Here is a 12,970-nt window from a genome sequence, read left to right on the forward strand (position 1 = left end):
GATGGACTGCTTATCTTTGTGTGAATTCAGCATAAATGAAAATGGGAACCCTTGAGAGTTGATGTGAGCCGTGCAAAAAACAGTCACCACAAAATGCAAAAAACCTCTCTCAACTGTGAATTTTGCTTTGAATTAAAGCAAAGCTGCAGGTGCTTACGTCCATGGATGACGTGAAGTAGGAGTGGGTAGTCCCACAGGATAAAGGTACCAAAAAGCTCTACTGCCAAAAAGGCAGCATAAAGGAATGTTGGTAGTGATAGATGCCAAGGTGGTAAAATATTTGGTTGAGACTAAAAATTGCATATGGTCTGGACCAAAGCAGATGAAAGCTCTGCTGTGTGCTTGTGTGCAGCAGTGACCTGCACTGAACACCCAGACCCTCAGTAAAGAAGTTGTCCTTTGCTTAACAGGAGATGTGCCCAGGACATGAGAGTGTCGTGCATGCTGGGCTTATGTATGTGCAGAGCAGCCAGGCATACAGGGGTACTGCTAGGGAAGTCTTCAGCAAGAGCTTAATGTCTTAGAGCCCTCGCAGGCAGAGGAACTTTACCCTTTTGAAGTTTTGAGGGGAAAAATGCATAAAGAGAATCAAGAGCAATGATATAAATAAAGGAAATTGAAATGAGTTAGAAAGCCAGGCTCTACCACGCTGCCACAGCTGGATTGAGGTAGACTTGTAGACAGCTTTATAAAGGATCTATGAAACTGTCAGCACCCTCTGCCCTGTCAAGGCTTTGCCTAAATGTTCCTTTAACACTCTGGTCCCTTAATCCTTGTCAGTCTCCCCGTTGCCTGCAGGAGAGCTCCCTGTTAGTCATTCCACACTGTTGCATCTTAGTGACTCAGGAGCAGAGATGGGAGCGAACAATACTACGAACCACCTATAAATGATACCCAGCTATGCTGACTCCTAGCACAGCGGGATGTGGACACTAGAAAACAATATGGTGCTTTTGTTTCTCTTCCAGCTCCTGGCCCACTGTGAATTTTTATTTGTAAGTCAGTAAATAGCCTTATCCTCCCACAGCAGGAACTGGAATTGTCCCAGTTTAATTAAATGAGTCGATGCAGTAGTCTGTACTGATTTTAGGAAGCCTGCACTCAGGGAAAATCTTGAATCTACTAGGGATGAGAATGGGAAGACTGCTGTCACACAGACTGCAGCAGGGTGCTGGAAGGCAATGGAGAGCTCTATTGCTGCAGAGATGATTTTCCAAGGACACTCCTCCATGGCTGTAATGGAAGATACACGAGGGAAAGGATTGCCGACATCAGGCTGTAATTTTGATGAGTCATTTAACACTCCCATGTGTTGTTGTATCCCTGCAGAGGAGGGAAAAGGATTGGTGCAAGCAAAGGGAATGTGGGAAAAGCATGTGATGGTGGGGGAGGTAGCTCACAGTTGCAAAACAGCTGTCTGGAAAGTTTCATGCCTGAGTTGTTGCATATGAGAAACAGGAGCATGTTGTAGTGCTGAAGTCTCCTAAATGTGCATAAACAGGCTGATGGAACAAGCTAGCAGTCTGTAAGTGGAAGGTGATAAGAGCAGAAGTAACTGGGAAACATCCTTGATCCTAGTTCTGTGGAAAGTCAGAGAGCCACCTCCATGAAAGAAAAGCAGGGAAACAACAGGTAGGAGGAAGCAGCAGATGATCTTTGGTACCCTCCAGAAGACATCATATTGTTAATAAAGCATCATGGTCTTTTGTTGTGGAAAAGAGCAAACAGTTACAGACTGTGTGTCCATCCATGTCAGAGACCCTTCAGCGTCCCATAAGACTTTTGAAAGGAAAACTAAAAAATATGCTAATGATGGGCCTGTGAAAGAGCAGTGCACACTACAAGAGTGAACCAGGAAGACCACAGTACACACTAAGTTTCGGTAAGCAAAAGATGCATACTGTCAGGAGACTTCAGTGGTAAGCTGTCTGTAAGGGATAGCTGAAAGAAAGCATCAGTATGTCTTCTAATAAGAAAGTTAAATGAGAAGATAAAATGAGGGCAGAGTGCAGAACTTTTTCTTTTCTTTATTTTCTTAGCTTGAGGTCTTTCTAAAAATAATAAACTGTGCCCATATATGTAATGCCGTTAGTATTCACCACAAGGTAGCAAGAGAAGAACATGGTGAAGGGTCTGAAGGTATGTGAGATGCACTGAAGTCAGGCTAGACTGATGAAATTCCTTCTAAGGCACATAGGAGCCAAGTAAAACAATCTCCAAACCATTAACAAGCTCCTATGAGAACTCCTAAAGGAAGGTTGAAGTCCCAAGAGATCAGTAAAAGGCAGAGTTGGTATTTGCCTTTAAAAAGGAGATAGGCCAGGAGTCTATGTGCCAGCCAACATAATTTCAATTAGGATTAGAATTCCAAATGTTCTTGATAGATTGAAAGACTAGCCTGAAATCAATAAGATGTGATATGTTAAAAGACAGGTGCAAATTGCACTTGGGGCAGAAAAAAAGTCACGTTTATGTATACAGATGGTAAACAGCAGCTAAGATGACAATACTGTGGAATAAGAATCTCGGGTTATAGTGGACTGCAAACAGAGTGGGATTCATTACCTTGATCCTGTTGCAAAGAAGGGCAAAAGTCATTTGCATCTTCATTAATGGGAATGGCAGTTGTAAGAAATAATTATTGTGCGTAGCTGAGAATGTCAAAGCCTCCACGGGAATATGGCACTGGTCTGGGTATCTCTGTGTAGATGATAGGGACATGCTGAAGAAAAGAAAGAAAGGAATACAAATAAAATGTTTAGAAATCTTGGTCTGGTTGAAAGTCAAAATCTTCCATCACAGAAAAAATAATAGTAAAGAGGATAATGATCAGTTATTGTGTGCTGCGTAAGGGTAAAATGAAATGAAAACATCTTAGTTTGTAGCAAGGGAAGTTTGGATTAGGAAAACCTGCTCACTGTAAGGATGGTTGAGCCCTGGAGCAGGCTCTGTCCTGACAGCTGGAACCACAAAATCCCTATCAGCTGCTAAGAGCTGTGTAGACAGGCATCAGTTGAGGGCAGTAACGGTGTTCTTGATCTCACTACAAACCACGGAGGGGGCTTTTGTGGCCCTTTGTTGCTTCCTGATTGCTCTTGCCATGATTCTGGGATGGTGGTGGTCAGGAGTAAGAAGCGTTATTTTCAGAATACAAGATCAGGCCTGCTGTCAGTGACTGCTTTGCCCTTCTCACCTACAGCACCACACAGGACAGTGCACGCAGGACAGCAGTGCTGGGATGCAGGGCAGAGGCAAAGGCTTCCTTCACTTCAGACACTTCGTGGCTATGCAGCTCACTGACTGAGGGCATGTGCATGTAGCCGGCATGCGACTGAAGCATCTGCTCAAGGAGGGCAAGCATATGGACATTTCCATTTTGTTTCTAGAAATGATTTAAGAGATGCCCTAGCCTGACTTTTTGGAGTTTCAAGTGGTCACAATTTCCAGTAACTTCTGCTAGGGGTGAGGGCAAGCATGCAGCACTTCTGCAAACAATAAGTCACTGTTCTAAGCCTTGTGCCGTAACAAAAAGTATCTGTCTGCAAGGGCAGCTTTTGTAGTTGTTATTTATATTGCTTTGAATGATTTTAACTCTTAGAGAGAGGATTTAGTAGAGGTGAAAAAAATCTGGCTGTGATGTTTTGCATGAGGTCTTTTAAGGCTTCTGTTTGCCCTATTTCATTAGGGTTATGATACTGCTAGTTTGAAGCAAGGCAACTAACTCCTACAAAGTTTCTGTGCATTAAGAACAAATTTTAAGGATTTATCTGGGAATCCTGCTTCTCAGCACAACAACCAGACTAATAGAGGCTCTAATCCCTAACAGAGTTAGATCAATCTAGCTACTAGAATACTGATTCTTCCGTATAAAATTGCTGAATTGGATCCAAGAGAGCACAGAAGGAGTTTGCACTGGAAAAGCTGACCAAACATTTTACTCGAGTAAAGCTGTCGAGGAGGTGTTGCTCATAGGTGACTAAAATGGCTTGTAAAAGGGTAAAATGAAATGCAGAAGACTAAAGTGGAAGCCATTTCCTCTGCTCCTAATTCAGTGCACTGATGCTGTGCAGCATCTGGGACAGAATAAGAATTTATACTTTGCATGAGAAGGTAGAAGAATTTCTTCAGTTACCACCATAACAAATAACAAGTCAGACCCGCATTTGTACCATTTTGACCTGTTTAAGGATTTAGAAAAAAAAAATAATCCCAACCAGCTATATCCCCATTCACAGAAAAATCCATAAAGCAAAATTGCATCTCAGCTCTTTCCTGACTGCTTCAGTCTCTCCTAAAAGTGCTGTTAGTGCAGAAATAAACAAAGAAGTCTTAAGACTTAGCACAGCTTGTAGCATTGACGTAACCTACAAGCTTGGATGAGTTGTATTTTATTAGTACACTGAGCTGGAGGCAGAGTCCACTTTCCTCTCAGAGAAGTTGATCACTGTAAAGTGCCACTTTCCAACCAGGAGCTGTTCTGAATAGTTTGTGTGTCACTGACAGTGTTTTCCTGCCTACATAGACAAATGTCAAATAAAAATGTTACCAGTGACATTAGCAGGCATAGAAGGCTCTGAGAGGGACCTTTCCTATCTAGTTCTCTGGGTTATCATACTTTTTACATACGAGGGTCTAGGGGCAGGAGCTGTGGAATTGATTGAATATTTAGGATTCTTCCTGTATGTTTTTGAGAGCAGTATATGTTTTTACCATCTTATGTATAGCTGTTGATATTAAACTAGGTTACCTAAACCGAAGTTATAAATGTCTGCACCACCAGATCCTTCCAATCCAAAATAAGAATGGCCGTCATATACATGTTCTGTATGTAATCCATATATGATTATATACTATATATATGATGACTCTCCTGCATTTTTCCCGTGATGTTTGTGAGTACATCCTTGAGAGACAATGTCTAAACTATGGAGGAACTTCTCATTTCAGCCGAAAAGGCAGTTCTGTGTCATACAGATGCAAAAATAGTTTATCCATACACTATTATTGCTAGATTAAAGCTGCAGAATGCACATTAAGTTTTTAAGATTAACAAAAGGTAACATCCACCTTATGGAGATATTTTAGTTACACCACAGAGCAGCTATAACCATGCAGTTATGATTAAATGGGTACAAGGGTTCAAAGACCTAAATAAGTTTGATTGGATTTTTACTTATTTATATTTCCCTGCTTCTCCGTATTGTTGGAACAGTTCTTTGTTGAGCACACAATTTTTCCTAGTACTCACTTTTCATTTATCTTAGTTTCCAAAGTAAACATGATTTCTGTTACATTTTAGGTAATTTGTTGTGTATTCAAAATGCAATAAATCAGGAAGATTTACGGTATTTGTTACATGTGAGCTAGAATGGATATTTTACTTCAAGTGAGAATCTAAGTATTCAGTTGACAGAGGAATTAATGTGAATGGCTGTGAGAATTACAGAATCTTATTTCTGAGCATGTTTAGCTCACCAATAAACTCCTTGTCAGAAACTGCAGCAGGGTGGAAGCTACTAGCCAAAGCTTAGAAACCCAAAATACGGGCGAGTACTGATGCAAAGCACTGTGCTTGCTACAGAATGAGTGTTCAGCTGAAGCCCTAGAGGCTTGAGGGCTGGCTCATGGGTTCCCTCTTTCCTTTTGTCATTCTTGGGACCTTTGCTTACTTGACTGTAAAGTTTTATTTTAAAAGGAAAAGAAAATGTCCAATATGAGATTGGATTAGTTAGCTGCACACTGGTAAGTATAGTCATCCAGCTGCATTGCCAATGTGAATTTCAGGCTGTAATTATATTTCATCTCAAGTTTTCAGGACCTGACCACCTTAGAACTAGGCCATACTTGCAGCTTGGAGCCTTTTTTGCCAACCATGTCTCTAAGTACTGTCTCTTCTTGCCAGCATCTCTTATTCCATTTGAAGTGCAGAGAAGGGGTACGTCTAGGAGGCCCTGTGGGAATTTGCCCTAGGATTTGTCCTGTATGCTCACTGGTAGTGATTAGGGAAATAATTTCCACTATGGATGTTCACAGCAGGTCTAAACAAACGCAGACAGTGCACTTATCATTTGGATTAGCTGCTCAGTGAACTCCTTGTGTTTGCATCTACTAGACAGGAAACAGGGCCATTTTCAAGTGGAAGAAACAGATTTTTTACAGCCACTGGTGGCACTGCTAATTTGTTGACCAGTTCTCTGGATACACTGTCCTACTGTCAACAGTATCCCCTTGATAAAAGCAGTAAGTGGATCAGACAAAAGTATACAATATATTGATGTTGCAAGAGCTAGAGCCTGCTTTTTATGTGTTTCTATAAGATATCATTTCTTCAGGATCTGTACAGGACTAACTCATTTTGCCTAAGTACACAATCTGTAGAAAGAGTCTGATCTGAAAACTTTGTTTATGGCTTTTGTCTGTCAGAGCAGTCCTGAAGAGCTTGTGTGTTAATAAAAGCTGTTCTTCATAAATTAACTGTTCGATGATGGTATGGCACTGCATGTTTTTTGTCTTGTTTTTCATGCATTTGAGATGATGATTATGTGAAGATCTGATTTTCCATGGGTAATGAGCTGCTATAGAAAAATGTTCAGAAGTTGAGCTTTCTCCAGGATGGCCATCACTTTAGATGTTCTTTCAGAGTAGGCAAGTTTTACTTACAATTTACTTACAATTTACTGACTCTCTCCTTCCTAGCATGAGACCTAAGTTCTTTTAGACAACTGTCATCTGTTCTTGCATGTGTGTCATAGAGTGATTCTCGAAAAGCTTTCTGTTGGTATAAACTGCCTGGGTTATCCCACTCCCTAAAAGCATATGGAGTCCTGCTGTTTTATTGAATAATGATTTAACAGCTGGATGGAAGACTTGTTCCTCATCTTCTGTCCTCAGTCTAGAGACAAGGACATTCCTAGTTGATGTAGGGAGAATGTGTATGTTCTCCTACCTTGTTCTTATTTTAAAAACAATGGGTCAATTTTACATCTGTTTACTCTGGTGAATTCTGTTGTAGATTCTGATACTTGATAACAACTCTGAATTTGGCTGCTCAGGTCTCATGTACAGGGCCAGGGACTTAGCTGGCTGCTTCTCATGTTGTACTTCTCTGCTTCTAAGCTGTGGGCATTCGCAACATAACCTGTCTCCCTTTCGCTTGTCCAGCCTTTGAGCTACAGCTCATTGCATACCCATGCAATCTGCTGAATAGCTGTGTCTGGCAGAAGACATAGGAAGGCAAAAGGTCAAAGCTCTGTGCTGTAACAGAGGATGTACCAGCAAGCAGACCTCTTCTGACATTTGACTCTGCGTACGTACTGTGTGACGCAAACAGTAAGGGTAGCGCAAAATTGAGGTCTGGTAAATGTGTTTACCAAAAATCAGATTTTCCCAATGGGCAGCATTCCAACAATTTTTGGCACAATTTCGTTGACTGAAGACTTGATTTCTCTCAAACAACCACTGATGCCTGATATCACGGCTCAGTGTAAAGGACTCCAATACTTTTTCAAAGGAGCAAAAATTTTCTGATATTTGTATATGGACACATATGTAGCTAGCTATAGATGAGTACATACTCTAGGTCTAGAGAAAATCCAGTTGTCTGTATTCCAGCTGATGAATGATCTGTTTTTTTCAATGTAGCTCCAGCCAAACTTCATCTTCACACCATAATCTTTTCTTTACAGATGTCCCGTCTTTCACTGTAGACAGCACTATGATGCCTTGGAGGGCAAAAGGCTAATCTCAGTGCTGCACAAATTGGTTGATTTTTTTCCTCACTCAGTAATGCTGCTTATTTGAGTCATTTCTCAAAGAGGAAGTCAATACAAAATATAAAAGATACAAATTATCCTTCTGCAGTATATCTGAAAGCAAACAAATCTATAGGAACAGCCTTTGTAATGGGTTTAGAATACTCGATTTAAAATAGATAAAGCCTTGGCCTATATAAAGGTCTAGGTAGACAACCATTATTTTTGAAAATTTATACTTATTTCACCATAACACAGTAACAAAGTGTAGTTCCATGTTGTATTCTGTAAGACTTCGATGTGTTTTCTCTGATCAGTTGAACAAAGTCCCTGAGTATTCTAGCCAGATATTTCTTCAAAAGGCAAGTACATTTTTGTATTTATGTGAGATGCCAAAAATGATGCTTCTTGAAATGTTGAAATGGCCTAAATGGGTAAATCATGTTTACAAAAACAACTTGAAATTTAGGATCCTAAATGGTGTAGTCAGCGTGAATTTTCCCTCCCCTGCTGTGGTGAGACAACAGGGAAGAGGGAGAGCAGTTCAGTCTTCACACCCCTTTAATCCTCTGCTGAAAGTGAGATCGTGACTTTTTTTCTGCTGGGAAATAGACTGTGACCACAAGCACATTCCATTCCATATAAATCACCAAATTATTATATAGTAACAACTTTTTATCTCTTTAACTGGAATTTGGTTTCAGGCAATATCTTAGCACTGCAAAACATCATATCCCCTCACTAATATTTTATTTTGCCCTTAATTTGATGGAAATATCATGTAGAAATGTATAATCATCAGCAAACATGCTTTATTTTCTTTTTCAACTTCCTTTAGGAGTTCTTCATATTTTCCGCAGAGTTGGATGAAAAATGTGAAGCAATAAGTGAGAAATTGGTGCATCTGGAAGATCAGCTGCAAACTTCAGCATGCAGAGTTGATGAAGGAGTTATTCATATCCTTTTTGATGTATCTGTAGATATATATCTATGTAAGTATGTATGTGAAATATTTGCCTTTCAGATTCACATAGAGTACTAGTTCTTAACATAGATTAAATATATTAAGACAAGAAGAATTGATTGTCTTGCTGAAGTGGGAGTATTTGTTGTAGCAAGTTTTCCTACAGTGCATTTGCACTGTGGTCTGATCCAGCCTTAATTGATTTCAACAGACGTTAGTTCTTTGTAAAGTGAAATTAGGCATTAAAACACTTTTATTCTACTGTTACAGTCCTTTTGTTGGTAATGCACACAAAAGTGAATAACTAGTGCACCAAAACCTGCATGGAATTAAGCATCGACACACATGCATTTCCCAGCATGATTTAGTTAAATTAAATGCTACATCATTGACTCAGACTGTGTATACTGTCACATGTAATTTGGCTTTCTTTACCTTTTGAAAAAAAAATGACCAGCAGAGGCATCATATGGTATCCTATGCAATCTAATCTGCCTCTAACACTCCAGTGCAAGTGACCAGATGAGATGTCTTATAAAGCACTCTTATCTCTTTCTGTGCTTCATCTGTCATTCAGTATCTGATTGAAGATTGCTTAACCTTTACAGAGGCATTTGTTGGGCCTTCATCTGTGGAAATTTTTCAAAATTTAAGAGCACAGAGTATTTTTTCATTTATGACTTCCATAAAAAAAAAAACACAAAAAAGAGATTTTGTTCTTCTAAGATAGGGAAAAGAGAATAAGAACCAACGAGACTAAAGAAGATGAAAGTACTTAGTTCATTAGTTTTTAATGGAAAAGAGGTGGTAGACAAGCGAATAAGGAAGAAAGATGAATGCATTCATCTTTGGAGAGACTAGCAGACACCTGAAGGTGAGCTGAGGTGATAATGGAGCTAAGAAGGATTCAGTTTCTCCCAAACTGAAGTGCACAGTCCTCCAGGAAAGAGTGTAGAGAGGTCCAGCGCAAAACTAGAAAAGAGAATCAATAGAATACGTGGAACTACTACCTTGTTTTAGGTAATTGGGCATCTATTGCCAGCTATTGCAAAATTTATTTTCTAGAAACCTGACTTCTTTAAAGTTATTGGCATGAAAAGCTCTAAGGAAAAAAAAAATAAATATATATATATATATATATAGGGGAAGAGTTGCACAGAGAGGAGAAATCCAGTCACTAATTTGTCACGACTTCAAATCTTTCTTTTCTAAGCATTTCAGCGTACAAAAAAAAAAAAAAGATTATTTTCTTGTATTTGCCACAGGACAATTGTTTCCAATATTCTGTAGATCATATTTGCAGCATACGTGCTTAGTTGCAGTTTTTTTCCCTCATCTCCATTCTTTTCAGAAATATGTGCATGTATGTGTCTTGCGTATGTGCAGAGTCCTTCCTCTCTTAGGTACGTTCGCTCTCAAATGAACTTTACACATTAACTCTTGTAGAAAAACACTGAGGCTTGGATTTATGGGTTCTGTACCCATCTTTGCAGTAGACTTAAGTTCATATTCAGACCTGTGTTCACTAAGACAGGTCCAGTCATAGTTACTATTTGCTATGCAAGGTGCAATAAACTGAAAAAATGATTTTTTGGTTCCTAAAGAAAATAAATACACTGCAAGTATGTCTGATAGTACTTAGTTGTATTTTCCATGGACCATGTATATTTCTTTGTAGCTGCTGAAACTGGATGAGTAAGCTGAAAAGATAAAAATCTAATCACTGGAAGTTGAGGAGAGTTGTAGATTAATCTCATTCTTAGCCACAGTTGTCTGATACAGATCTGATTTCCCCTATCGGTGAAATTCAGTTCACGTTATCTAAATGCAGAAATGCACACCCTGTGATATCCCGGTCCTCCTAGCAAGACCATCAGTTACAAAATAAGAAACCATGTTTAAAACATAGGGACATAGAGAGAAGCGGTTCAGCAATTCAGCTTCCACTCATTAACATTCAGTTGCTATTTCAGAGGTAGTCCGGATCAATGTGCATAAAATGTTACCATCTGGTACATGTAATCACTGTGCTATGCTTCAAAAAAGGAATGAGAATAACTACTACAGTGCTACAGACCTGTAGATATTTTTGTTTGTTTTCAATTAAAAACTGCCCAGTGCCTATAAAGTAAACTTTTGCTAATAGGTAACTAGCCTATATTGCAGGAAGCAGCACTGAGACTGGTGCTAGTAATTAGCCTCAGTAGAAGAATCAATTACTAATAGATGGATATATTGTTTGCACTGTAGTTTATTTGGTTTTAAATGAAATTACTTTTTATCCTAAATGTTGGGCAATTATGCAGTCTTCATTAAAAATCTGTAGCACTCTGTGAGTAGCATCTTTAAAGATCTGAAATTGTAATGAAAGCAGGATATGTTTTCAAACTCTTGTTTTTTAGCTATTTTTGCCCTTCTCCTCATCCCCCTAAAAACTGTCTTACATATAAATCCTACAAACTGTGTTAGGTCAAAAATCTGACTGGGGGCTGCACAGATGTAGATTAGTACTGTTGTCTTATTATTAGAACACTTCTAAAGACCCCACTGAGAAAAATAAATTCCTGATGCTCTCGAGCCATTTGCCAATGTTTAGTGTGTGTCATAGCTTTGATTAATAATTGAGTTTGTATTAGAAGAAAAATCCCAGATGTCATTGTTTTTCATTCTACATTTTGATGGCATAGAACACTTAAATCAACTGTGCTAGTTGTAATTGTCAGCACAACCTGAACAAAGGAGAAATCCAGTGATATTTCACACAGATTCACAGATTCACAGATTTCTCTAGGTTGGAAGAGACCTCAAGATCATCGAGTCCAACCTCCGACCTAACACTAAGTACTCCACTAAACCATATCCCTAAGCTCTACATCTAAACGTCTTTTAAAGACCTCCAGGGATGGTGACTCAACCACCTCCCTGGGCAGCCCGTTCCAATGCTTAATAACCCTTTCGGTAAAGAAGTACTTCCTAACATCCAACCTAAAACTCCCCTGTCGCAACTTTAGCCCATTCCCCCTCGTCCTGTCACCAGGCACGTGGGAGAATAGTCCAACCCCCACCTCTCTACAGCTTCCTTTCAGGTAACTGTAGAGAGCGATGAGGTCGCCCCTGAGCCTCCTCTTCTCCAGGCTGAACAAGCCCAGCTCCCTCAGCCGCTCCTCGTAAGACTTGTTCTCCAGACCCCTCACAAGCTTGGTCGCCCTTCTCTGGACTCGCTCGAGCACGTCCATGTCCTTCCTGTAGCGAGGGGCCCAAAACTGAACACAGTACTCGAGGTGCGGCCTCACCAGAGCCGAGTACAGGGGCACAATCACTTCCCTCGACCTGCTGGCCACACTGCTTCTTATACAGGCCAGGATGCCATTGGCCTTCTTGGCCACCTGGGCACACTGCTGGCTCATATTCAGCCGACTATCCACCAATACTCCCAGGTCCTTCTCGGCCAGGCAGCTTTCCAGCCACTCATCTCCCAGCCTGTAGCTCTGCTTGGGGTTGTTGCAGCCCAGGTGCAGGACCCGGCACTTGGCCTTGTTGAACTTCATGCAGTTGACCTCAGCCCATCGCTCCAGCCTATCCAGATCCTCCTGCAGAGCCTTCCTGCCCTCGAGCAGATCGACACACGCACTTAGCTTGGTGTCATCTGCAAACTTACTGAGGGTGCACTGGACGCCCTCATCCAGATCATCAATAAAGATATTAAAGAGGACCGGCCCCAGTACCGAGCCCTGGGGGACTCCACTAGTGACTGGCCTCCAACCAGATTTGACTCCATTCACCACAACTCTCTGGGCCCGGCCATCCAGCCAGTTTCTAACCCAGCGAAGCGTACGCCAGTCCAAGCCCCGAGCAGCCAGTTTCTTGAGGAGAATGTTGTGGGGAACGGTGTCAAAAGCCTTACTGAGGTCAAGGTAGACCACGTCCACAGCCTTTCCCTCATCCACCAAGCGCGTCACTTGGTCATAGAAGGAGATCAGGTTCGTCAAGCAGGACCTGCCTTTCATAAACCCATGCTGACTGGGCCTGATCGCCTGCTTGCCCTGCAAGTGCCGCGTGATGACCCTCAAGATAATCTGCTCCATGAGCTTCCCCGGCACTGAGGTCAAACTGACAGGCCTATAGTTCCCCGGGTCTGCCCTGCGGCCCTTCTTATAGATAGGCGTCACATTGGCTAGCCGCCAGTCAACCGGGACCTCCCCCGATAGCCAGGACTGCCGATAAATGATGGAAAGCGGCTCAGCCAGCTCCTCCG

General features: G+C 41.0%; 1 protein-coding gene across 1 annotated transcript in view; it reads left to right on the plus strand.

The window, feature by feature from the left end:
- The window catches only part of LOC310897445 (disrupted in schizophrenia 1 protein-like), a 228,033-nt gene that overhangs the window by 205,353 nt on the left and 9,710 nt on the right, over positions 1-12,970 (plus strand). Inside the window, 1 exon segment of the mRNA XM_083831104.1 lies at positions 8,590-8,721. Within this exon segment, the coding sequence (XP_083687230.1) occupies positions 8,590-8,721 (132 nt within the window).

Source organism: Anser anser (genome assembly GCF_964211835.1).
Source record: "Anser anser genome assembly, chromosome: 3".
In the NCBI taxonomy this organism is placed as follows: Eukaryota; Metazoa; Chordata; class Aves; order Anseriformes; family Anatidae; genus Anser; species Anser anser.